This window comes from Durio zibethinus, chromosome 2, assembly GCF_047325235.1.
Source record: "Durio zibethinus cultivar Kanyao isolate XHJ-2024 chromosome 2, ASM4732523v1, whole genome shotgun sequence".
NCBI lineage: Eukaryota > Viridiplantae > Streptophyta > Magnoliopsida > Malvales > Malvaceae > Durio > Durio zibethinus.
In genome coordinates this window covers 7,750,320-7,776,483 of record NC_143163.1, presented here as the reverse complement: position 1 = coordinate 7,776,483, position 26,164 = coordinate 7,750,320, and the positions used below count along the sequence as shown (strand labels likewise).

The window sequence follows — 26,164 nt, the reverse complement described above, 5'->3', positions numbered from 1 at the left end:
TTCTGATGTGATTAATACTACAAATTATTTTCTCTTAGATAGAAAATTTTATGCTATATATGAAAACAATCCCCTTTAAGGGACTGTTGGTTTGACGTTTGGCCTATTTTAATTAGTTTGAAATTTATTTATTTTTTATTTAATTGAAGGAAAATTGAGAGAAGATAAAAAACAAAGGGAGAGATAAAGAAAAAAAATTTTAAAAAGAAAAATGGGAGGAAGAATTAAGATTCTTAGGTTCTACTTTTCCATAAAATGACAATGATATCAAATGTAGAGACACAAAAATCGAAAAAATTAATTCGTAATTACAATATTCAAATCAATTCAAATTGGGTTTTCTCTTATTCAATTAAGTTTAAAATCGAATATTTTATATTTTAATTTGGTTCAATTTTATGATCGAAAAATAAAAAAGTTGAAAATATCCTAATAAAAAAAATTATATATATTATTAGTTTTAATATATTTTTAAATTTTATAAATAAAAATAATTATTTTTTTAAAATTCAATTTAAATATATTTACAATATATAAAAGTAATAAAAAATTTTAAATAATTATTAAAAAAATTAATAAACCAAATTGATAAAATTCAATTTGAAACAATTCAATTTCTTAAAAAAATTAGTTTGAATTTGTATTAAATTTTAAAAATTTATAATATTATATATTAATTAAAATAATTAAATCAAATTCGATCAAATCTGTTATCACTTCTTATAAAAATATCTTTTCTCTACAAAATATTCATCATAATTACATTTTGATTTTTACATACTATATACTTATTTATAGTTTAATACATACTGAAATAAGGTTTTCATATAATTATTATTATAACTATTCAAACTATTTTTTAATGCTTATTTATAAGTATTACACATAAGAATACTGCTCTAATTACTAATTAAAACAAATTAATTATTAACCAGCGTGGCAGGGGTAACACACTAGTGTGATGGAAAAAAACCACAAAAAATAATGAAGTCAAAGACAAAACGAAAAGATTGTTAGAAATAAAGAATGCGATTTTTATATATTTGGTAAACAAAAAGAATAGAAAGGAAGCTGCGGCATATGGCAACGACGAGAATCAGGTTGGTTCACCCTTTAATGCTATAACTTCCTCTTTTTTGTTACTTGAGTCACCTAAAAAGTTGAAAAATAAAATCGGTTTCTTTTCTTTTTTGTGCCAGTCTCTTGATGCCATGGTGCAGAAAGCATTAGAATGTCCTTGTGTAGCTGAGCTGCGCGATGGCGCCTGCAGTGTTCAATTTACGGAGGCGTTCCCTTGTTTTCTCAAAAGCACAGCTGAAGAAAAGGAATTCACTATTTATTGAAAACTTTTGTGGGGAAAAATGGGACTCATTCATCATGTTATTCTGATTAATGTAGTCACTCCTACTTTGTATCTAACTACTTAAGTTCAAGCTGTTAATGTCACATCAATATTTACAAAACAAAGAAATAGATAAGAGAATGAACCTATTCTGTATCTTCTGCCAAATTGAAGCTATAAATAGAGTAAATATCTTTGTATAGAAAGTGAAGAATCTGCGCAAGTTTACATCTATTTTCAATTTGTTGTTACATTTAATTCAGTGCGAGGCACGCGGTTGGTTTTTCTGTATTTTGCTGCTAATCTAAACGGTTGGTGGAGGCGCTTCCCTTACTGCTTGACCATTTTAAACATTAACTCCTATCTTTTCATTCGCATTGTTGCCATTGAGAACTCATATCTCAAACTTTTTTTGGCCATTGTATCTTGATGATGTTCAATTGTCCACCCTTGAGCATGAAATAATGCGGCTAAAGGTAGGCTCAACTCTCTGAGGGTGGGAGATAAATGCTGTCACTTTTAGACAAGCTAATATTATTTGAGCTTCTTCTTCAGAAAGAATAATTTATAAACTGGTTGTTTGGTTTTAAAAATTGTTCAATTCCCAAGCTTTGTTTGGCTATGCGGATAATGTTAGGACATTGTGTATTCTGCTAGCGGTAGCCTCTATCTTTGTTGAACTTATAATTAATAGGCACTGATATGTTGAAATTTTCTTCTTTAACATGGTTCAGATTCTATCCATCCATTTGTAGCCTTGCAAACCTATATCAAAGGTAACCCTAATGCATTTCCTAAAAACATCCTTAAGAAACAGAAGTCAGGAAGGAAGACAAGTGAACCCTAGAATACAGAATTTATCCCCCTATATGGTTCAAAGAATCTCAGAGCCCAAAACCACAGCTCTAGGGCAAAATTTTCATTTTTTTATACATATTTTGTTGCTAATTCTTGTTAGAAGGAAATTTCAGAATCATATGCATATGCTATTTTGATAGATAATTTAAGGTTCAGTTTCGTTAGTGCTGGTTAGGGACGGCAATCAAGCCCGTCCCCGACGGGTTTCGGCCCGACCCAACCTTATAGGGTCGGGTTTTTTTTTTTTTTTTTGAATTTCGGGTTTCGGGTTGGGGTCGGATCTGGTAAAATTAGATAACAATCGGAATCGGGTCGGGTTCGGGTATGTCTAAAACCCGACCCGACATTATTAAAAAATATTTTTTAATTAATTATTTATATATATTTATATAATGATATTTTTAAATATTTATATTTAAAAAATAATATTTTATATTTAAAAAAATAATATTTTTATTAATTTCGGGTCGAATCAGGTACGATTTACATAATGTCGGATCGGGTCGAGTTCGGGTATTAAAAAAATCGAGTCAAATCGGGTTCGAGTTTAATAAAGCATAAAATCGGGTCGGGTTTGGGGCGAGCAAAACCCGCCCCGAACCCGACCTGATGCCATCCCTAGTGCCGGTGCCTTTTGCTATTTGTCATCTGTTTTCAATTATTTTTTTATTTTTGTTTTTTCACTTTGCATTGAAAAATGCAAAAAACAAACGAAGCTTTAGTATTTTAGTTTTGTTTATGAAATGAAAATTTTGTCATTTGTAAATAGGGAACTATGATCAAATTTGCCCACTTACATCGTTTGAAATGATTTTATTCAGATAAGAAAACAAATTTTGTTGCACTCTTTCTTTGCATTCTTTTAATGAACCAAATTGGAGGAAGATAAGATACCTAAACACCATTTTTGTGAATTGGAGGATGGCAAAAATAGACAAATGTCATATTTCAGTCCTGAAAAAGATCGGCCTTTTGGTTTGGACTGTGAGCTAATATAATGTTTGAATTATTAAACAAAGTGGGAGCAATTAACGGTTTGAAATGGTCACCCTCGAATTTGATTTTTTGGAAAGCGAATTGCAGAAGGCTGATGCTTGAAAACTTGTATTTCTATTGAGAAAAATTAAAGCAGTGCTCTCTGGGATTAGAACACTGTAATCGTCTTTGCCGTTTACTATTTGCTTGTATGATTTTTCACAGGATATTTGAAAATGTTGTACTTGTTTGGACTGTAAAATTTAATCAGCTACTTCCTTTAGGTGGTTTATGATTTTTTTTTTTGGAAGAAAAAACAAAGGAGTGAAGGGTCTAAGTCCTATTCCGTTTGGGATTGGGATTATGCTTCTCTTATATTTAAATAGAGCCTTCCAAGTCGTATTCCGTTTGGGATTGGATTACGCTTCCCTTCTATTTAAATAGAGAAGATGGTTCTATCTATGCATAAATCGATTAATCTTTTTCTCTTCAAATTTTTTGATCCTCCTTCCATTCTCATTTGTGTCATAGCAACTCTAATACTTTGTCAGCTCACTCAATACTCAAACAATGTCGCTTTTCGGTTCATTAAGCAGGGCGATATCCCCTGATTACTTTGGTGATGATTACTTTGCTGATGAATTTGGTTTGCCTCTGCCACAGGTGAAAAACAACGCAGCAGCAAACCAACCATCAGAATTGGGTAATCCAGGGCTTACACAAGTAGTCCTCAAGGAGATGAAGAATGGGTTCATCAACTGCATGCGGATGGCAGAAACCAGTGAGTCCAGACATGGAGAAACGGCATTAGCCCCAATCTTAGATGGACTGCTTTGCTTTGAAACTTTTGTTATTAGTAATTTAAAGTAATAATTTTCGGTAGATGAAGGAAAATTTTCAGTTTTTTTTTTTTTTTGTTTGCTTTTCCCCTAAGGTCATAAGCTCATCATATGTCATTCAAATTTAGGATAGAAATCTTAATTGTATATTGGGAAAGTTATATGATTATATTTTAACTTTGTAATCCTTAATAAGTTTTCTTGCTTATATGATTTTATTAAATTTTCGTTATTTATCAAAATTAATCAATTAAAATTTAAAATTTAATCTAATTAATTCGTACAATCATTATTAAAAAATTACATTCAAAAAATTTAAAATTTAAATATCAACATTTATAATTTTTTTTTTAGTTTTTAAACTGTGATTTTTTTTACATAAAAAAAAAGAAGAAAAAATCAATTAATTTGACATCCATAAAGTGATCCCTCTAATAGGAAGCCTTCCGATCAAGCTCTCGATTGTATCGTTAGGAAAGATAATCAATTGACAACAGCGAGTGGTTGAAGGCAGTTGTGGTCTACTCACTCCCATTGTATTGTGTATCCCTTTAATTGTTTAAAAAATATATATAAACATGGCATGTACCAAACCGGAGTAATTATAGCAACCAAGTCACACATCTCCTGTTCCCCTCTCTTCTCGAAATCGAATGTAAAATTATTTATTTATTTAGAAAAATGTCATATTTATCTATTTTGATGGTTCAAAATAAAAGTATTTGTAAAAATAAAATAGTTATCAAATTAAAAAAACTTAAACATAGCTATTTTTGAAACACTACAAATTAACTTAATGAACACTATTTTTTTTCTTTTTTTCTATAAATTAGTAAATACTATATATAAAGGTAATCAAAGGTTTAAATTTAACTTTTAATTTGAACAACAAAAAACATATACTATTAATTACGTCTTAAGCTTCTTGATTTAATGATTACAAAAGTTTAAAAAAATATATAAGGTGAGAGTTCGAAACCCACCATTTCCATCTTCTATTCCCGTAAAAAAATTATTAAACTAAATGCTTGGGGTGCAACAAACATTTAATTAAAAAGAGATCATATTTAATGTTTTGATACATATGATTTTTTTTTTTATTTCTAAGGAAGATTTGAATAAAATTTTTTGAGTAATGTTATAAATGTGCTTATTATTGACTCATATGAAAGAAGAGGAGGCAATCTAAGAACTTTTCAATGAAATAAATGTTCAAAGAATCTCATAGCCCAAAACTAAAGCTTTAGGACAAAATTTTTCATTTTTAATAAATTTTTTATGGCTAAATCTGTTTCAAAGGAAATTACAATATCATATGCATATGCTATTTTGATAGATAAGTTTAGCGTTATAGTTTTTGGCAATGAAATAAAGATTTGTCATTTGTGCATAGAGAGTTAATGATCAAATTTGGGTGCCCACCCACATGCATCTTTTGAAAATGTTTTATTCAAATAAAAACCCATTTCTTTTGCACTCTTTCTTTCAACGAACCAAATGGAAGGAAGAACAGACACCCAAACACCAGTTTGTGAATTGGAGGATGGAAAAAATCGACAAATGACACATTTCTGTGCTGAAAGGGATTGGGTTTCTGTTTTGAATTTTGAACTAATAAAATGTTTGAATTATTAAACAAATTGACAGCAATTGATGGTTTGAAATGGTCACCTTATAAGAATTTGATACTTGTGTAAAGTGAATTGCAGAAAGCTGAACTTGGAACCTTTTTTTTTTTTTTATTTCTATGTAAAAAAATTAAGACAGTGTTCTGAGATTTGATCACCCTAATCGTCTTTGCTGGTTACAGAATATTTGAAAATATTGTACTTTGTTTGGATTGTAAAATTTTCTCAGCTGCACTATTGAGCCGGTTTATAATGCGGATTCTTTTTATTTTTCTTTTTCAATTTCTGCAGGGTAGAGAGAGGGGAAAGGGTGTGAATTTATTTTATTTTATTCCTACTGTGAATTGCACTAGGAAAATTCCTGAGTTGTTGCTTGAAGCACAAGAAAAATAAAATAAAAATAAAAATAAAAATAACCGCCGTTTGGGTTTGGGATTGGGATTATGGTTATATATAGAAGGTGACTATTTATGCCTATCTCAAATCATCCTTTTTCTCTTCGACTTTCTTCATCTCCTAGTGTTATTGTCGTCTTTTTTTACAGGTCAAGTAGTTTTGCTGCAGCAACTCTAATAATACCTTGTCAACTCACTCAACACTGAAACAATGTCGATTTTCGGATCATTAAGCAGTTCAATATCCCCTGATTACTTTGGGGATGAATTCGGATTGCCTTTGCCTCATATCTCGACGGCAACCAAACCAACACAGTTGGGTAATTCTTGGGTTACCAAGGCAGTCTTCAAGGAGATAAAGAATATGGTAGAAACGAGGGAGTACTTCAAACGTGAAGGAACGTCATTAGCACCAATTTTTGACGGACTGCATTGCTTTGAAACTTTTGTTATTAGTCAGTAATTTAAAATAGTATTATTAGTAATTTTCGGTGGATATTGTCAATGGTAATAGATGAAGGAAAAGTTTCAGATATCTTTTGTTACTCATTATTGTTGAAGTTCTCTGGCCTGAGGAAATCTTTGACTGAAATATAATCTTCTGCTAACAATTGCCAAATTCGTATCAGCATTTTCATAACGATGGGTGATGGGTGGGCAGAGTCCTAAAAACTAAAAGAGCAGGTGCAATGGGAAAACAGTAAAATCAGATCCGGTAGAAGAAGCGACACCATCACTTTGATTTTTAGATTTTAAGTCTAATTTAATATTTTCGTAGAAAATAATTTTTATTTAATTTTAATATTAAATAATAAAAAATTATTTTTATTTTAAAATTTAATTTATAAACTCAAATTCTAAAAAGTATTTTTGAAATAAAAATTATTATATTTATTTTATATATTTTTAAATATTTTAATTATTTGTCATACTTTTTTACATTATACCGAAATTTAAATTTTTTAATCTTATTTTTTAAATAAAATTTTTTTAGCTAAATTTTTTTTCAATTACGAAAATAATATTAAAATAAATTTGATAATTTAAAATATAATATAATATTATAATATAAAAATAATTGATTTAAAATTTTAGCAAATATTATAAATAAATTTAACAAAACTTAAAAAATATATTTTTATATTTTTATGTTAACATAAATTATGATATATACTTTTTATATAAAATATAATATAATTATATAAATTATCAATATTTTATATAATAAAAATTAATAAATTTCTTAAAATATAAATTATAATACGTAATTTTTATATAAAATAAAATATAAATATATAAATTATCAATATTTTTCATAACAAAAATTTATAAATTTTTCTATTAGAAATAGCCAACTACCTACCAACCTTTAACAGAACAGAACAGAACCGAACCCCCGCAAAGAAAACAAAACAAGTTGAGTGTTGGGCGGACAAAACAGAGCTCTCGAAAAAGCAACGGCTTCTGAAAAACCAAAAATTTCCTTCGCTTGTGTACAGCTTAACACTTTAACATTGGCTTTGCTTCCAACTTATGTTTTCCTATTTCGATTTTCCAGTTTGTTTTTTAAAAAAGTGAAAATGTCGGTATCAATGTCAAAACCTTCAATCTCAGCTTCAATTCCCATCCCAAAACTTCCAAAACCATCATGGTCGTATTCACAGGTGAAAATCCGATGTGAATCTTTAGATTCAGCGTCGAAGATTGATCTCCAAAGACCACAATCCACATCATTATCGGCAGCCGGTAAGCTGATGGAGTCCGATGCCAAAAACGGGCCATACCCAGGTGGGATACCAAAGATGGGACCCTTTACGGGTAGAGATCCTAACGTGAAGAAGCCGGAGTGGCTAAGGCAGAAAGCTCCTCAAGGGCAGAGGTTTGAAGAGGTTAAACAATCTCTTTCTCGCTTAAATCTCAATACTGTTTGCGAGGAAGCGCAGTGCCCCAACATTGGAGAGGTATTCTCTCTTTTCTTCTTTTTAAACTTTGTTCCCAAGTAATTATGAAGTATTTTTAGCTGTTAAGTAATCAATTTTTCAAGACAGTGTTGGAATGGAGGTGGGGATGGCATTGCTACTGCAACAATAATGCTGCTTGGGGACACTTGCACCCGGGGTTGCCGATTTTGTGCCGTTAAAACCAGTAGGAAACCGGCACTACCAGACCCCACGGAACCTGAAAATACAGCTCAGGCCATTGCGAGTTGGGGGTAGGCTTTATAAAATTTTGCTTTCATTTATTGCTTGCCTTGTTTAGCTCCCATTGTTTAAAAATGGTTATGCTTCACTCATTCTTTTACACAATGCTTAAGATTCATGCCACACATCCATAAACATCTTCATCGTGTATCATTTCATCTCTAAAGAGTGCTAGCATAATTTATGATTCCGTGCTGTTATATCTGCAGTGTGGATTACATTGTGCTGACTAGTGTAGATCGTGATGATTTACCTGATGGAGGAAGTGGACATTTTGCTCAAACAGTCCTAGCAATGAAGGTTGTATATCTACCTTGCTATAGCATTCAGCTGCATTTTTGTTCTTAGTTTTTAATGCATATTTTTGAGGAAGGGATTGGAATGTAAATGGAATTTTTTATGGGTTTGTATATGACTGTGCAGAAGCTCAAGCCAGAGATCATGGTTGAATGTTTAACTTCTGATTTTCAAGGTGATTTGAAAGCTGTAGACACTTTGGTTCACTCAGGATTAGATGTCTTCGCTCATAACATTGAAACTGTGAAACGGCTCCAAAGAATTGTCAGGGATCCTCGGGCTGGGTAAGTGGTGCAGTTATCCATGATGCGTGGACAGCATCCTTCCACTTCAACTATGTAGGTGTTAGGGCATTGACATAGTTATGTCAAACACCAAAAGACCCCTTTTTTTATGGAACAAACACCAAAAGATTTAAAATAGCTATTTCTAGTATTTCTTCCCCTTAGAGTTAAGTTAAAAATAAAACAAAACTACTTTGGTACACTGGTATGGGTCCTTTACTTTTCTTGGTAGTTGAGCACTTGCAGATCTTTGGTGCCATCTATAGTCCACTTTTGGAGCAATAGAGCTAATCTTGAACTTGGAGTGGATTAGATGTGGATTGGATTTATAACCTTGGAGTCAATTTGGAGAGGAAGCTGATGTTTAGACAGTCCTATACGGGGAGATATCATCAATTATTTTGTTCGTGGGGCAAGTACTCCAAGGCTAGCATTAGGCTTGTCTTACAACATTTGCTTTGGGAAGATTCCAGATTCTTACGTTGTTTCAACCATTTACCATTGTTGGAATGCTACTTAACCTAAGAATTATTTTGGGGCAACTTTAATGCCTGCCAAGCAGAAATTTTTGTGCAAGTGATCAAGTTTGACATAAGTACTTCCTAATTAGCATTTCTTGGGACATAAAAGACCAATGCTTTGCATTTGTTTACCTTGTCCTTTCTTTTTTTTTTTTGGTTTAAAGCATGAATGAAACTTATGATAGTGCTTTACTGAATTATGGAATTTTTATTTGAATTACATGTTTATCAATCATTTATTGAGGCAATATGATGGCTTCTCAAGTATTTAGAGAACATGATATTTTAGCACTTTGGCCCACCATGTTCCAGTTTTGAGGTCAGTTTTCTGAGAATCAATATCAGGTTGCTTGTACTAGCTAGTTAAGAGTCTACTTTGTTTAATGTTGCAGGTATGAGCGGAGCTTGTCTGTTCTAAGACATGCAAAGCTCAGCAGAGAAGGAATGATAACAAAATCTTCTATAATGCTTGGCCTTGGTGAAAGTGATGATGAGTTAAAGGAAGCCCTAGCTGACTTACGGGCTATAGACGTTGATATTCTTACACTTGGACAATATCTGCAGGTAAATTTTATATGCAAAGATGTCTAGCACAAGTAAATTTTCAAATATGGGGACTTTGGCTGGAGGATAGATGGACCTAGTTAGTTTGTCAGACCTTTATTTCATGTGATCTAGCAGTGTTTGCCCATGATTAGTTAATAGTAATTTTCATGTTGAGCAAAAGATTGTTCATGATTAGTGTCTTCTGCTTTTATTCTTCTTCAGTTAATTGATGTTCCTCTGGTTGCTCAAGTTGTCGTTTTTATGATTTCATGATGTTGCAAAAACCTGTTTACGCTTACCACTGCCCCTGCACGACTATCCTACCTTGATCAATGTCCATAATAGCTCAAGTTGTCACTTCACAAGTTATAGTATCAGCATTATAGTCATTGTAACTTATCTGGGAGTGAAAGTTAGTATTAACTTAAATGCATTCATATATCTGCAGCCTACACCACTCCATTTGACTGTCAAAGAATATGTTACACCTGAAAAGTTTGCTTTCTGGAAGGAATACGGGGAGTCAATTGGATTTCGTTATGTAGCTAGTGGACCACTGGTAAGCTCTTTGTAGTTCACTGCTATATATGATTGTGGTAGTATTTCATGAATTCCAATCAGACCACCGAATTAACATAGAAAGGGACTTCTTCTCACATATTGATTAGCAAGAGAAACTTATTGTTCCAATGAAATCAATTTGAGTTTCTACGGAATTGGCTACAGTTAGTTACCAGCTTCCTGTACATAACTTCTCAGGACATGGTTTCTCTTTTAAGGCCTATTTTTGCTATACTAACTTCTGCTCAAGTTCATCCATCAAGACTTCTGATACTGCAAAACATGTACTTCTTTGTTGCAGGTTCGATCCTCATATAGAGCAGGGGAGCTCTTTGTTAAGACCATGGTGAAAGAAAGGGCCAACCAGACTGCTGCTTCATCCCACTGATCATTTGCCTTTGATTCTGAAGTTCCATGTCGATGTCCACCTGTGCCAATATGTCACAAGCATTGGGAGCAACTGGTGCGATGGTTCTAAACTGTGTAGGGTTATGTTACATATATATTCATTTTTTTTTTCTGATAATTTTTTGCATACAAGAACTCAATTGTTGAATATACTAATAGCTGAAACTGAAAAGTAGGGAGAGGATTTTGAAGTTCCATTTTCTTTTTCTTCTTCCCTTGTGTTTACAAACCAAGTTATTCAATCATTTTTAATAAACTGCAAAAGATTGAGTAAAAGCAACTTAAAACAGGATACGTGACCCAAATGGAAAGGACCATCCATGAAAGTCAGAACAACAAATTCTAAAAAAGAGAAAAACCAACCTTACAATAACATGGTATAGTACAGTAACCTACATAATAACAAAAAATGGTGAGTTTTCGTTTCCCTAATCACAAGGAAAGGATTAGTCTTTTATGTAGGAGAAAGCCGCATGCAAATTAAATGCCTTTGCATATTCGTATCTTCAACTCTATTGTTTGTATCATCAGTCGGGCATTGATTCAAATATCAGATTTTTAGAAGTTATAAGTTAGAAAAGATTTAAGGATTTAATATTTTTCTCATAAAAAAATTAAAGATTAAAAGTAAATTAAAAATTAAAATATATTATTTTGCATTGCATTTGGACGGTAGTAAAAGATTACCAACACGACAAGATACTACAAATCTTCCATCGCAAATTTTCTTAAATAAATAATTTATCCTTTTTTTAGGATAAATTTAATTTATGTGTTTAATAAACTTTTCTCTATGTAATAAAAACACAAAGAAGAATGCAATTTTGATACCAGGGCTAAAATTAAGAGAAAAAAAAATTTTTTTATTAAAAAAAATAAATGAAAGGAGAATATCTCTTTCCAAACCAAACCAATCCAAGTCCAATTCAACGTTCAGGATCGGTGGAAATCTTACCATGGAAGTAACCAACACAACACGAGTAAACCGTCATTTCGCACAGGCTTGTCTGGCACGATACCCAGCAAGTACTACGCCAAGCAAGTGATTTGTTTGTCGTAGTGGCAAAAGCCACAGGCCACATGGGTTGCAGCCTGCTGGGGCCGGGGGTGGGACTCGGACTCTAACCCAAAGCCTAAGCCTAAACCAATTTAGCCCAAAGCCAAACCCTCTGTCTTTCTTCTAATCCCATTTTTTAATTTTATTTCCTATGCCATTTGGCAACTGACAAAACAAAATCAGAAAATCAAAAAGGAAAAAGGAAAAAGGGGAAAAGAAAAAGGAAAAAAATATTTTAGTAATTGTAAATTTGTCTCTGTTCTCTATGCCCTCTATACATAGCTTTCGGTGGAGGTGCTTTCCGCTATTCTAATTTTCCGTCAATCTTGAATCTTTTCTTTTCATATTTCTCTTTAATTACCATCTGATTCTTTGGCTTCTCCCTTTCCTCCGTTTCCTCTCACTGGGAATGCCTTCCGGTACGTAATTATTTTTCTTTTCCCAAAAAAAAAAAAAGAATTAATTTCTTCTTTTTTTCCTGGATTTTATAATTCTTATAATCTCGTATAATTAATCCTCATACTTGCCGAATTGTTTCTTGTGTAATACTGATTTGTTTTTGTTCATCGTTGAATTTGCCTGTCTATCTATGAACGAAAGGTTTTTCCTTTTTTCTTTTTTCTCTTTTAATAAAAATTATTTTAGTTCATCTTTTATTTTACTTATCATGAATATAAAATTCACTAGAATTTTCCCCTTTTTTTCTTCTTCTTTTAGTTTGTAATTGTCCTTCTTCAGAAAGTTGGTGAGTTTTGATGTTATGAGGTTCAGTTTTTTCTCTTCATTTTTAGAATTATGGTTTATATAAAGAAACAACTTCATTATGTTGTGCTAAAAATTACCGTGACATGAACAAGTTTCATCAATTAAACTGTATTATTTTTATTTAATTTGATTAATTATATTATTAGAGTACAAAAATCATCATAATAATCTCTAACTTTAAGGTATTTCTTGCCTCAGTCAAATGAGTCCTTAATCCTGACAACTGAAGGGCCATAGGAGGTTGTTAGTGTTACTTACAAATAATTTTCTGTCCTTTTTTTCGATCTTAAGAAAATTGTTGCTTGGAACTTTTCTTTTTATGTTAGATTAGTGCAATGATACTGTTATTGTCAATCAATTCAATGCTTGATGTTATGCTTCTTATTCATAGTAAACTGTGGAGCTGTCACACTGGCTATTTTGTTACTTAGCCACTACTCAAATGCAAATGCTATCATAGTTTGCCTGCTTTTTGACTTGTAGGAAACTTATGGGCTGAATTAGGCATTTCATGGGAGTAACAGAAGATAGTGAACCACCCTTGAAACGTGTGAAAGGGCCCTTGGAAGAATCAAAGAGCTTGCCAGAGGATCATTCAACTGCAGAACCTGTTTCTTGCTCTTTGGGAGACCAGATGGCTAGGCCTCTAACCTCCCGAGAGGATGGGGAAACAATTGGTTCACAAGGTGTTATAAAAAAAGCAGAATTTATCAAAATTATAACTAGGGCTTTATACTCACTTGGTTATGACAAAAGTGGTGCCCTTCTAGAGGAGGAATCAGGAATACCATTGCATTCTTCAGTGGTTAATCTGTTTATGGAGCAAGTGACAGATGGGAAATGGGATAATAGTGTGGCCACATTGCGTATGATTGGTCTCTCAGATGAAATCGTGAAATCAGCATCTTTCTTGATTTTGGAACAGAAATTCCTTGAACTTCTGAAAATGGAAAAAGTTGCTGCTGCATTGGATACACTAAGGGATGAGATTGTGCCTCTTCATGTCAGTCTGAATCGTGTTCATGAGCTTGCTGCCTGTATCATCTCTCCTTTACAATGCATAAGACTTGGGATTTCTGGTCAAGATACCGAGGGGACAAAGTCAAGGTCAAAGATTCTAGAAAAACTACAAAAGTTGCTTCCTGCCGCAATTGTGATTCCTGAAAAGAGATTAGAGCATCTAGTTGAAAGGGCTCTTGATGTTCAACGAGGGGCTTGTGCATTCCATAATACCTCAGATAGTGATCTCTCTTTGTACTCAGATCACCAGTGTGGGAAAAATCAGATTCCTTCCCAGACATTGCAGGTTAGAGTGTTTCAATTTGATGGTAGTTTAATTTGTGCCTTTGCACTCCTTATGGCCGCCCTTTCTCTTAACAGATGATAAATTGGACTTCATCTTTTGGGTCTAGGGTGTAATATATTCTGCAGGTTGCTTTTTTAAGCAAGGTGCTAGCTTGTGGAAACAGTCATTGTTGTTGTTTCATGGTATTGTACTGTAGAGAAGCTGTCTCCTTTGCTTAGGAGTCCAGCTATGTTAAGCAGCCATCTTTTATTCTTTTGGTGTTCTTACTGTTGCTGTTAATTTCATCTTGGTTTATGACCAAGAGACTTACCTGTTCGTTTGAATTTTTGCTGCTTTTCTAAATCATGTCTCTCACAAGCATACTGTGCATTTGATTTTCATCAGCTAACAAAAGAATGCTAGTGTGAAAATTTACTGTTTATATGAATGAAAACAGATACTAGAAGCACACAATGATGAAGTTTGGTTTTTGCAATTCTCACATAATGGCAAATATTTGGCCTCATCATCTAAGGATCAGTCGGCAATTATATGGGAGGTAAGCATTTTCTTTATAATTAGTTTTGTCATAATTCGTTAAAGTTATGGGGTAAAGAAGAAACATGGATAAGATCAAATGATATGTTTTAGAGTTTGCTTTATTGGTTAACTTTTTATGATTCAGTGACAATAAATAATTTATGACTGAACAATGTTGGGCATGGGTAGATGTCTTGTGATGTACGACCTCAATGATTCCTATGTTATTGGCCCGGAAATAATTAACTAAAAATATTCATATTTCTTTTGCATGCTGGCATACAAATTTTTATGTGTAATTTTCATCAAATGTTGTTAGTGGGCCTAGCTGTTGCTGAGTTTGAACCACTGGCCTTGATACCATAACCAAGAATTTTAGTGGGTATGAATTGAGGTAGGCTCTCTTAAGAATTTTTTGAGGAAATTGCTTGTTTTAAAATGATTATATTGAAGTTGATATGCATCAATAATATATCCTACAATGCTGATAATCAGGCATGCAACTTCAAACCATCCTCTTTTAATAAATTTGTTATTTTTAACTTTTTAGGTTAAAGAAAATGGTCAGGTGTCACTGAAGCATACCCTATGCGGTCATCATAAACCAGTGTTAATTGTTTCATGGAGCCCAGATGATAGCCAAATCCTTACTTGTGGACAGGATGAGGTTATCAGGCGTTGGGATGTCAGTTCTGGAGAATGCCTCCATATTTATGAAAAATCTGGTGTTGGTTTGATTTCTTGTGGATGGTTTCCTGATGGTAGAGGGATATTTGCTGGGATGACTGACAGGAGCATCTGCCTTTGGGATTTGGATGGAAGAGAGCTGGAATGCTGGAAAGGACAAAGGACTCTCAGAATCTCAGATATGGCCATAACTGATGATGGTAAGAGGATCATAAGCATATGCAGAGAATCTACTATAGTATTGCTTGACAGGGAAGCAAAATTTGAGAGACTGATCGAAGAGGTGGACATGATTACATCATTCTCATTATCAAAAGACAACAAGTTCTTACTGGTTAATCTTATAAACCAAGAAATCCATCTCTGGAGCATAGAAGGTGATCCTAAACTTGTGTCAAAGTACAAAGGTCACAAACGTACCCGATTTGTAATTAGATCTTGTTTTGGTGGACTCAGGCAAGCTTTTATTGCCAGTGGCAGTGAGGATTCACAGGTACGCTCTTTTCATCTCATCTGATAAGAAGTAACTTTAGGTGAATATAATAGATGTTACTATTTTAAAATTGTTGGTATCTGCGATTTTGTTGTGTTTGATGCTTCAAAAGTCAGTTGGCTTTGGTGCACATGCATTTGAAGGGTAAGTCCAAGATAATTCTGCTGGTATCAGTTAGGTATATGTTTTTCTGTGAACAGCTTGCTGATCAGCCTTTCAAATATGCACTCTAGGATGATCAACTCTCATTAACTGTTCTGAGTTTGTTCCATTCACTATTACCCAACTACTATTATTCTAGTTGCTTTTGTCATAGATTAAGTTGCACATACTCTTGTTATGTTGTTATCAAGAAAATGTCTTTGCATAAACAATGAAGGTTTATTGTTTCTTGTTGCAGGTGTACATATGGCACAGATGCTCGGGGGAGGTCCTACTGGCACTGCCTGGACATTCTGGAGCTGTGAACTGTGTGAGCTGGAATCCAGCAAACCTTCACATGCTGGCTTCAGCTAGTGATGACCGAACAATTCGAATTTGGGGGTTAGATCACTTTAACCTGAAACGCAGAGACCACAGCAATGGTAGCAACCACCACTGCAATGGAAGGAGCTGAAACAATTTGAATGCTGTCAAATAATTCCTCGAGTTGTAACACCTTCCTTAACATCTGTGTGAATCCTGCAATCATTTGGTTTTGTTCTTTAACATCCACGAGCAGGCAAAAAGCCAACTGCTATTCTCCCATAATACATTCAGCTTGATAGCCATTACTTTTCTTTCACTGGCTTTGATCCTGATGTAGGTTATTGCATTGTTTAGATTTAAGATTTCAACTTTGTTTTTTAGACAGTTAATCACTATGCAAATTGTCGATGTCTTGTTAAAGCTTGAGGTACATTCCATTTTTCAGAAGGCTAAAGTGTTTTTGAAGTTCCAAAGCTGCTATTGATTTCCTTGAACTGGTGAGACTTTTACCGGTAAAAGGTCCAAAATATAAGCAGAATATTCGTTCACAAAAAACAACGGATATATTGGCAAAAAAGAAAAAAGGATAGATAAAAGATCTTCAACGGTTGAACTTCCGCTAATTGCCAGAACGAATGATAAACCTGACTCCACGATATTGACCAAAACTGGTCTATAGATTGGGCCAAGGTTGTAGGTCGTTGGGTTAAACAATTATCGTCTTGAGATCGGCACTGGCCCATATTCTATTAACATTTTGGTCCTCGCTTTGTTTGCATTGTACCTCGTTGAGTCCTTAAAGGCTCGAATGAAAAGGAAAAAAAAAAGTCGGAAATCTATCAAATATAAACGCTTAAAAAACAATACCCTCCTGTCATTCTTTTTTCTTCTTCTTTTATTGGCTAAAGACTAAAAACCGGGATATCCTTAGGAAGGAAAGCGGAAGAGCAATGGGAAGCGCACCCGCACAAATTCCGACGAGCTTTGGACACGAGCTGAGGGCTTGCCTTCGTTGCCGCCTTGTCAAAACCTACGATCAGGTATTTTTCTGTTCTGGTTTAGGGTTTCTTCTTTCTTTTTAATTACTGTTTTTTAGCTCTTTAAATTACAGTTTAGAGAATCAGGATGTGAAAACTGCCCATTCTTTAAGATGGATGATGATCATGAGCGCGTCGTCGATTGCACCACTCCTATTTTCAATGGGTATCTTTCCTTTTTTATTTATTTTATTAAAAAAACCCTTTACAGTAATCAATTTAAGCTTTCTTATCTGTTTTAACATTATTTTAAATAAGATTGCTGCTTGGTTTTTTAGGATAATCTCTGTGATGGACCCGACTAGAAGTTGGGCTGCTCGTTGGCTGCGAATTGGTATGTCCAAAACTGGTTTTCCGCGTACATCTTTTCAAAGGTTTTCTGCGTCTTGTATTTGTTGTTGACGTGGAGAATTATTCTAGTAAGTGTTTCGAAGATTAAGGGCGTTCTTTGAATGCAGAATGAAGGATAGGCTACTATGATATAGAGATTTGTTGTGATGCTTTATAGTTTGAGCTTAGTTACTGTTGTTACGATTGCGTACGATTTGAAGTCTATTCTTTATGATAACTTTTGAATTAATGAACTCACTAGGAATGCTTTGGGACTTTATAAGGCTCTGGAATTTTGACATTCCAATGATTGTTTTTCACCACAGAATAGTATATTATTCAACTGCTCTTCTATTGCTTATTCTTATATCTCTTCTTGTTTTTTATGCCTTTTGAAACTATGTGTAATAATGTATATTATATCTGCTTCTTATAAATTTTGCGTCTGTAACATTTCTTTAAATCCTTTAGGAAGATTCGTCCCAGGCTGTTACACACTTGCAGTTTCAGAGGCACTTCCAGAGGACTTGCAGGTATGGTTTCTCATCATGAGTGCAATTTATTAATTTCTTTAATTTCTTAGGAAATATTATGCTGCGTAGCTTATTCATACTTACCTTTTATAAAAGTAAATATCAATACTGGTGAGTATGATAGACACAAAATCGTATATAATAATATTCAGTTTCTTTTCTCCATCATTCTTTGTCATCTTTGGGACCACAGTTGCATCCTTTGAGCAGTTCAAAATCTTTGATTGTCCAATTCCTGTTGTTACTGTATATATAAGTATCAAGGGAATATTATCCATTTGCAATAGAAATTGTCTTGTGATGGGAATATAATCTGTTCTCTATTATATACATTTAATGAGTTTTTGTAAGATAAACATGTATAGGAAGATAAGACTTTTCTTGAGCTGTTCTATTTTATCTGTTATGCCATGCCATGTGCTGTAAATTCGATGATTTCGGTGCTGGCAAGTGGCAACAGGCAAATGAAATTGAAGATGTTGGCTGAATTTCTGCCTACTCAGCTATCCATTTTCTGAATAGTTTTCTGGCATCCATGATAAAACCAACAAGAAACTCAGTGGCTATTACCGATATTTTATCAAATTTTTACTAGAAAGCAATTTGTCTAACAAGAGTATATTTACTTGCAACATTTTTTTTTTAATAATTAAAGTTTCAAGTTGTTTTCTTCCGTGGGATTGGTAATTGTTGTTTTCCTTCATACAGAATTTATGCGAAGAAGTGCATGTGCAGTATGTGCCACCAAAACGAGTGTGAGAGAGTCTGGGTAACATTTTGTGTAACGATTGAAAATCTGAATTGCATTTTATCGAGTAATGGAGGACAAAAGTAACCGTGTAGGATTCTAGTATCTAGAAGAAAGGTTTTGTATGAAATTTTGTTCTTGATGTTACAATAGACTTATATAAAATTACTTTTTCAGAATTTAGTTGGAAGAAGCATGAAAATCTAGCTATTACTTGGTTTTGTTTATAGGCAGCGGCAAATTGGGTCATGTTTCTGGAACTGAAAAAGGGTGACGGACACGGTAATAAAATTCTAGAAACTGGAAATCACATGGATGAAAATTTCATAGCACAACATATTTAGTGAAATTTGTTTTATTGTTACTTTTGGATCTTTCCATTCGAAAGGTATAGATATAGAAACATCATAAAATGAGTTATCTTCTTAATATGTTTACTAAGTTCAAAAAAAAAAAAACAAATAATTTCTCACCTTAAAGTTATTTCTTAACTCGTTTATGAATTTTTAAAAAACAAATAATTTCTCACCTTAAATTTTTATAATCAATCGATGCGGGATTTTCGGACAACCGTCAATCCTTATCAGATTAATGTTAATCACACAGTCAATTTTATAATCAAGATTTTAAGTATATCTTGCCATAGATATTTATAAAAACATCAATTGTAATAGTATTCGCAAAATCTTAGCTATGAAGCCGGTGATGTGATTAGCATTAATTCGGTCTGGATTGATAGTTGTATGAAAATCCCGTTGTAACGCATTGATCGAGTAAAAATAAAAGGTTTTGATTTTCTTATTGGAAGATGTTAATTTTCTGTGTAAACAACAGTACGAGGCACGAATAGTGGTGAACAGTTCCGGCCCCACAAAAGAAAAAAATATAAAAAAGACAATGGTGGAGACTGGAGAGCTACTAGAAGGCGTGGGGAGGCAATGGTCTTTGCACGTCTCTGAAAAGCCCATGGTCTGTTGCATTTTCCGTGTTTCCCAAGGGTTCGACGCTTGTTTTAGCTTACCCCAAAACTTCAATTGTTCTATTTTTATTTATTTGGCTAAGACTAAAAGGGTAAGAAAGTTCTGAACTTGGACCAAACCGAAGTTAGAGGTTTTAATTTAATCGTAAAGAGGTGAGGTTTTAAAATTTTGAGATTTTATGATTAAGTTTTTTATGTCCGGATTTTTGTTTAGTTAATATTTTAACTTATTAATTAATTATTTAATCATTATAATTTGATTATTATATAATAATTAATTATTTAATTAATTATATAAATATATATTTAATTATAATTATAAAAAAAATAGCCATGCACAGAGAGCTGCAGTGGTCGAAAACGGTGGGGACATGCCCACAGACATCAAACGGAAAACCAGCGACGAGCCGCCGCCTACCCTTTCTCACGTGCTTCCTTTTTTCGCATAGTTATTATTATAGTCCATAGAGAGAGAAAGAGAGAAAGAGAAATATTCGCACCGTTCTAAGAATCTGGAAAAAGGTAAAGAAAAGAAAGACAATACATCTACCACCACGTGTCCGAAATTCTAACTTTCCTTAATTTCTTTTCTTTTTTTTTTTGTTTTATAATAAACTCCCCTAGTGCCTGTCCTGCCCAGTTACAAAAAGCCACCAGCACCTTGTCTACCCCCGTGTTCTGTTCGTTTCTGCTCTCCAAAACTCAGATTTTATCACTACTCGCTCTTTCTTTGGTTTGGTTTCGTAAAGCTAAACCCACCAGCTTCGAATTGTCTGGTATGGCAACCCTCCCCCTCTCCCTCTCCCTCTCCCTCTCCTTTGGCTTTTTTTTTTTTTTGGATCTTTCTTCGTCGAGCATGCAATGTTATTGTTATTTCTGTTTGGTTTACTTGTTTGTATTTATATCTAAAGCAATCTCTGTTTACTGATCTGATATCTCTCAAAGTGACCTAACTTAACCGCTTATTCTTACAATCGTATTTCTTTTCTTCCCTTTTTTGCTTTTCTTCTTCATTCAATTTAAGCCATTCATTTTTGTTTTTGTTTTTTTGTTTCTTATCTTGGGGTTCTTTTTTGTAAATCTCCATGCGTCTTTGGTGGATCTTGTCAATGGAAAATGATTCCCTTTTCCCCTTCATTTTAATTTAAATTTTATTGCTTTTTTTTAAAATTATAATCACTATGCAGAGTTTCCCCTTTCTCTTGTTTTGTTAAACTATTTACTTCGAAACGTATCTTATTTGATGATTTTGATTTTTTTGATGATGGGTGCAGATACTTTGTAAGTGCAGAGTAAAGCAAAGGAGATGGCAAATATAGACATTGATGGAATCTTGAAGGAGCTTCCAAATGATGGCCGTGTCCCTAAAACCAAAATCGTTTGTACTCTAGGGCCCGCTTCGCGCTCCGTTCCCATGATAGAGAAGCTACTGAGGGCTGGGATGAATGTTGCTCGCTTCAATTTCTCTCATGGAAGCCATGAGTATCATCAAGAGACCTTGAACAATCTCAGGTCTGCTATGCAAAATACAGGCATTCTCTGCGCCGTCATGCTTGACACCAAGGTCCATTTTCCTACTATTATCTCTCTTTTTTATGACCTTAGAATTTTCTGTATGAAGTTGTTTATAAATGTTGAAGCTTTGTATTTTTTTAGAAAACATTTGACTTTACTGAGCGCAGAAATTCTCTACATTGGTAACCCAACATGCCAATATAGATTTTTGTTTTTAATATCTAATAAACTTAAAATGAAAGATAATGAGTTGTAAGAACGTTTTCTCTTTGTTGTAATCTCTTTTAACTTGTTTATTTTCCTTCTTCAGATAGTATTTTGTATTTGAATTGCTTTGTTGTTTCAGGGACCTGAAATTCGAACTGGCTTCCTGAAGGAAGGGAAACCTGTTCAACTTAAGGAAGGCCAAGAAATTACTGTAACTACTGATTACGACATCAAGGGAGATGAGAAGATGATCTCCATGAGCTACAAAAAATTGGCTGTTGATCTGAAGGCTGGAAATACCATTTTGTGCGCAGATGGTACAATCACGCTAACAGTGTTAGCCTGTGATCCTGCTGCTGGAACTGTGAGATGCCGCTGTGAGAATACTGCAATGATTGGTGAGAGAAAAAATGTTAACCTTCCTGGTATTGTGGTGGACCTTCCCACACTCACGGAGAAGGATAAGGAAGACATCTTAGGATGGGGAGTTCCCAACAATATTGATATGATTGCTCTTTCATTTGTACGCAAAGGGTCTGATCTTGTCAATGTCCGTAAGGTCCTTGGTCCCCATGCAAAGCATATTCAATTGATGTCGAAGGTATGTTGATCTGTTTCACTTTTGAATTGGGATTAATAAAAAGGTTCTGTGGTTTCTTTATGCAATGTAATTGTTTAAGGTAGGAGATTTCCTTATGGCTGCTGCTGTTGCTGTTACTCTTATTCAATCTGAGTAGGGCCTCCATTCTTGCCGAAAATAATTACTTCTTGATCGCACAGGCTATGAGATTAGACCTAATTACAACTTGAATGCAATTACCGCCTGCTTTGCTGTTGTTCTGCATGCCCAGCAGATATGAGTTATCTTAAGAGACGAAGACCTAGGTTGATATATTTGTGCATATGAGAAGTAACTTAAGAATATATTGAGTAGTTTATTTGTGTCTGTCTGCACATGGTGTGCTTGCCTGGATTTTCCCTTGTGTGCAATGTGTGCTTTGCTTAAATTTTTGATGGGACTGATTTCCAGCCTTTACATTTTTTGTTCCTTCTTTCTTTCTTTCTGAATGCTCTATTGTTTCATTGGCTATAATGACTCTTCCATATTTCTGTTTTTAGACTGAAGAGTAATATGTCTATTTCGATTCTTTTAGGTTGAGAACCAAGAGGGTGTTATCAACTTTGATGAGATATTGCGTGAGACTGATGCATTTATGGTTGCACGTGGTGATCTTGGAATGGAGATTCCGGTGGAGAAGATCTTCCTAGCACAAAAGATGATGATATACAAGTGTAATCTTGCGGGCAAGCCTGTTGTTACTGCCACTCAAATGCTTGAATCTATGATTAAGTCTCCTAGGCCAACCCGTGCTGAAGCTACTGATGTTGCTAATGCTGTTCTCGATGGTACTGATTGTGTCATGCTCAGTGGTGAGAGTGCTGCTGGGGCCTATCCAGAGCTTGCTGTGAAGATTATGGCTCGAATTTGTATTGAGGCGGAATCCTCCCTCGACTATGGTGCAATCTTTAAAGAAATGATTCGATCAACTCCACTTCCAATGAGCCCATTGGAAAGTCTTGCATCCTCAGCCGTACGAACAGCTAACAAAGCTAAAGCTAAACTCATTGTTGTTTTAACGCGTGGAGGAACAACAGCCAAGTTGGTTGCCAAGTACAGACCAGCTGTTCCTATCCTATCCGTAGTTGTCCCCGTCTTAACAACTGATTCATTTGATTGGACCTGCAGCGACGAAAGGCCAGCAAGACATAGTCTGATATATAGAGGCTTGGTTCCTCTACTGGCAGAAGGCTCAGCTAAGGCAACTGATGCAGAATCTACTGAGGTTATCTTGGAAGCTGCTCTGAAGTCAGCTACGGAGAAGGGGTTGTGCAAGCCTGGTGATGCCATTGTTGCACTTCACCGTATCGGTGCTGCCTCTGTTATTAAGATCTGCATAGTGAAGTGATGATGAAGAGTGTGCAGCCATCCACTGATCGATGTCAAAGGTGGTTTTTTTTTTTATTTTGCTTTCATGATCTTGCTTATTATGCTAATTCAACTTTATCAGAGGATTCTGCTGGAGACCCTGTTTTCCTGAGCTATTAGTTCAGGATTCTATTTTGTTTTCGTCTCGCTTCGCTTGTGATTTCTTACTAGTTAATAATATTTATGGTGGATTTCATCATGTGTCCTGGTATGAAAATAACAAGCAGGGATTCATGGATCCTGTCATTCATGATTATAGTTTATTTATTTATATGATTAGATTTTCAACTAACTTGAGCACTTAAATGTTTCTACCATTTCGTCTAAATAAGTGGGTTTCATCTTTTTTGCTCTTATTCTTTGGACTAAAAGCAAATGGAACAAACCAATATGGTTTGACTTGAACAATGCAGTTTTTGCAGGACAATCAATCTTAAAAAGTTGACTTGATCTCTTTCAATTTCTTAGGCCAAAATGGAACATAAAATCTTTCTCGATGTGTTTGTTGTTACATTTTGGAATTAAAAATGAAGTTGGCAGTCCTTCAAGCTCGGGCCGTTTGAAGAGCAGCTCTTGGTATCATTCTTTGCACTGGTCTTAGGAGTTAGTTTAGGTTGCTGTAAAAAAATGTTTAAGCGTAATTAAAAGTCCTTTTTAGTATGGTGGTGAGTAATTGAAATATTTATAAAATATTAAAATATTAAAAACATAAAATAATAAAATGATTTTTATCTCAAAAATATATTTGAATTAAGCATTATATTTGAATGTGACCAACTTATTTAAGAGCATACTTTAATGATTACATTCCAAAATTAATAATTTCAATTCTATTGTCAAGTTTTAGTGTTATTTTCGTCTTATAGATAATGTTTCATATTTTTTTTTACAGTCAAAATTTTTCAATTTCGATTATCAATATTTTAAATATTTTTTTTAGACTTTTTTATAAAAATATTTTTGAAAATCTTATCATTCAAAGTTTTTGAAATTTTTTTATATTTTAATTAGTAATATATTTAAAATAAAACAAAGTTAAATAAAAGAATATATGACAAAAAATCAATAAAAGTAGCATTTATGAAAAAAGATGATGTGTAAATAAAATTAGGTTGTAATTCGTGATGTATAAAATAATTTTATTTGTATATACATGTAACTTAATATTTTTTTTAAAATTTATAATATGTATAAAATTTTACATCTAATTAATTTGTCATAACAAATAAATTTTTAAAAAAATAAAAAAAACAGCATGTCTTTACTTTGCACTATTTTTATTTATAATAATATTTATATACTTAAAATTTATATCAAATCAAAATAAGTTAAATACTTTTCTTAAAAAAATAAATACATATAATCCAATAATGAATTAAATAATAAAAAAAAAAAGACATATTTTCATTTTTATAATCTTGTTTAAATTACGGTCCCATTAATATAAATGCTACAGTTAGGCTTTCCCTCTACATTACGAGTGTGGCTTTTTTTTTTTTTTTTTCCATTTTTATGGTTGGCCCCACTTTTTTTAATTTTTTAAAAAAGTTATGGACCCACATCCACATTCTTTTGTTTTTAAGGTGTGGGATTTTTTTTTAATCGGTTCTTTTTAAAATTCTTTTAAAGAGTGGGGGCCCACGTCCTCTTTTATTTTTAAAGGTTGGTAGCTGATTTGTTTCAACCGGCTCCTTTTCTTTTTTTTTGTTTTAAATTCGTGGGGCCTACATTTCTTTAAAATGTTTTTAAGGGGTGTTGGGTCCACATTTTTTAAATTTATGTTTTGATTTTTTTTTATTTATTCATTATTTTTAAAAAATATACATTTTTTTTATTTTTTTTATTTTTTTTGGGACTTATATTAATTTTTTTATTTTTCTTAATTTTTTCAAAAAATTTCTTTTTAAATTTTATTTTGGAAAAGATTACAGGTTTTCTTCAAAATCACACTCATCCGTAGTTGATTGGAAAAGAAAACAATAAAGGCGTTTTGATGCTGGAATATTCCTACTCCACCATTTAATCTCTTTAACATATCACTTTCCTGAGAAAAAAACAAAAACGTATCTAAAAGGACTCTGTCACGTAGACGCTTCAAAAACTTATAAAACTAAACATCCATGCAGTTGGACCACGTACATCATTAAAGTTACAAAAATCAATCATCAAATAATTATTTTTTAAAATTTTGGATAGGAAAAAAGAAAAAAAAAGAAAGTAGTATAATTAGAACAATGGAGTTTTTTTATTTATTTTTTTTAAAAAGTCATAGTTTGAGATTGAAAAAAAATTATAAATTAAAATTTATTAAAATTTTAAATATGATTGTATAAATCAAATCTAAAGCGTAAGTTTTTTTTTTTTATATAAAATATTTGCAATTACGAATCCACATCCATAATTTTAAAAAATATACTATGTAGGTTTGATAATGGTAAATGAGTTGCCAAATATTGAGCTGGAAAGATATGGATTTGTAACAAAAGGCTAATGATTTTTGTTGTTTTGCCTTTACTTTATCTTTTCAAATCTTAATTACGAATTTTTTTGCAGGAGTATTTCTTTTTAAATGTATTTTTTTGAAACTAATAATTCTGTATTAAATGCATGTTTTAAATCTAAATAATTTTGAAGAACACATTGTTTTAAACTAATTTATCCACCAAAAATATATAAAA

The 26,164-nt window shown here is 33.1% G+C and overlaps 4 protein-coding genes across 8 annotated transcripts; all 4 read left to right on the top strand.

Annotated features, from left to right (window-relative positions):
• The first annotated feature begins 7,411 nt into the window (after nucleotides 1–7,411).
• Nucleotides 7,412–11,066, top strand: LOC111309185 (lipoyl synthase 1, chloroplastic-like). Its single transcript, XM_022908133.2, has 7 exons — nucleotides 7,412–7,998; nucleotides 8,086–8,249; nucleotides 8,448–8,538; nucleotides 8,662–8,819; nucleotides 9,733–9,904; nucleotides 10,335–10,445; nucleotides 10,749–11,066. The coding sequence occupies exons 1-7, from the start codon at nucleotides 7,618–7,620 to the stop codon at nucleotides 10,833–10,835; spliced, it is 1,164 nt and encodes a 387-aa protein (XP_022763868.2). The 5' UTR covers nucleotides 7,412–7,617; the 3' UTR covers nucleotides 10,836–11,066.
• Nucleotides 11,067–12,218: 1,152 nt separating this feature from the next.
• On the top strand, nucleotides 12,219–16,570 carry LOC111309181 (WD repeat-containing protein 26 homolog). Its single transcript, XM_022908128.2, has 5 exons — nucleotides 12,219–12,331; nucleotides 13,161–13,983; nucleotides 14,420–14,521; nucleotides 15,053–15,682; nucleotides 16,083–16,570. Exons 2-5 carry the CDS (start codon nucleotides 13,189–13,191, stop codon nucleotides 16,296–16,298), a joined length of 1,743 nt encoding a protein of 580 aa, XP_022763863.2. The 5' UTR covers nucleotides 12,219–12,331; nucleotides 13,161–13,188; the 3' UTR covers nucleotides 16,299–16,570.
• LOC111309187 (transcription elongation factor SPT4 homolog 1) lies at nucleotides 16,509–18,981 on the top strand. Of its 5 annotated transcripts, none has more exons than XM_089749267.1 (6): nucleotides 16,509–16,647; nucleotides 17,082–17,190; nucleotides 17,262–17,353; nucleotides 17,466–17,521; nucleotides 17,989–18,050; nucleotides 18,759–18,981. In XM_089749267.1, exons 2-6 carry the CDS (start codon nucleotides 17,101–17,103, stop codon nucleotides 18,807–18,809), a joined length of 351 nt encoding a protein of 116 aa, XP_089605393.1. In that variant the 5' UTR covers nucleotides 16,509–16,647; nucleotides 17,082–17,100; the 3' UTR covers nucleotides 18,810–18,981. The 5 variants fall into 5 exon arrangements, 4 of the variants coding, with proteins under 4 accessions (XP_089605393.1, XP_089605386.1, XP_089605382.1 ...); XM_089749260.1 differs by having other exon boundaries at nucleotides 17,247–17,353; XR_016330665.1 differs by lacking the exon at nucleotides 16,509–16,647 and having other exon boundaries at nucleotides 16,954–17,190; nucleotides 17,247–17,353; nucleotides 17,466–17,606; nucleotides 18,759–18,835.
• A 1,434-nt stretch (nucleotides 18,982–20,415) lies between these two features.
• LOC111309182 (pyruvate kinase, cytosolic isozyme-like) lies at nucleotides 20,416–23,685 on the top strand. The gene is made up of 4 exons (XM_022908131.2): nucleotides 20,416–20,553; nucleotides 21,052–21,341; nucleotides 21,639–22,100; nucleotides 22,654–23,685. The coding sequence occupies exons 2-4, from the start codon at nucleotides 21,084–21,086 to the stop codon at nucleotides 23,464–23,466; spliced, it is 1,533 nt and encodes a 510-aa protein (XP_022763866.1). The 5' UTR covers nucleotides 20,416–20,553; nucleotides 21,052–21,083; the 3' UTR covers nucleotides 23,467–23,685.
• Nucleotides 23,686–26,164: the final 2,479 nt, after the last annotated feature.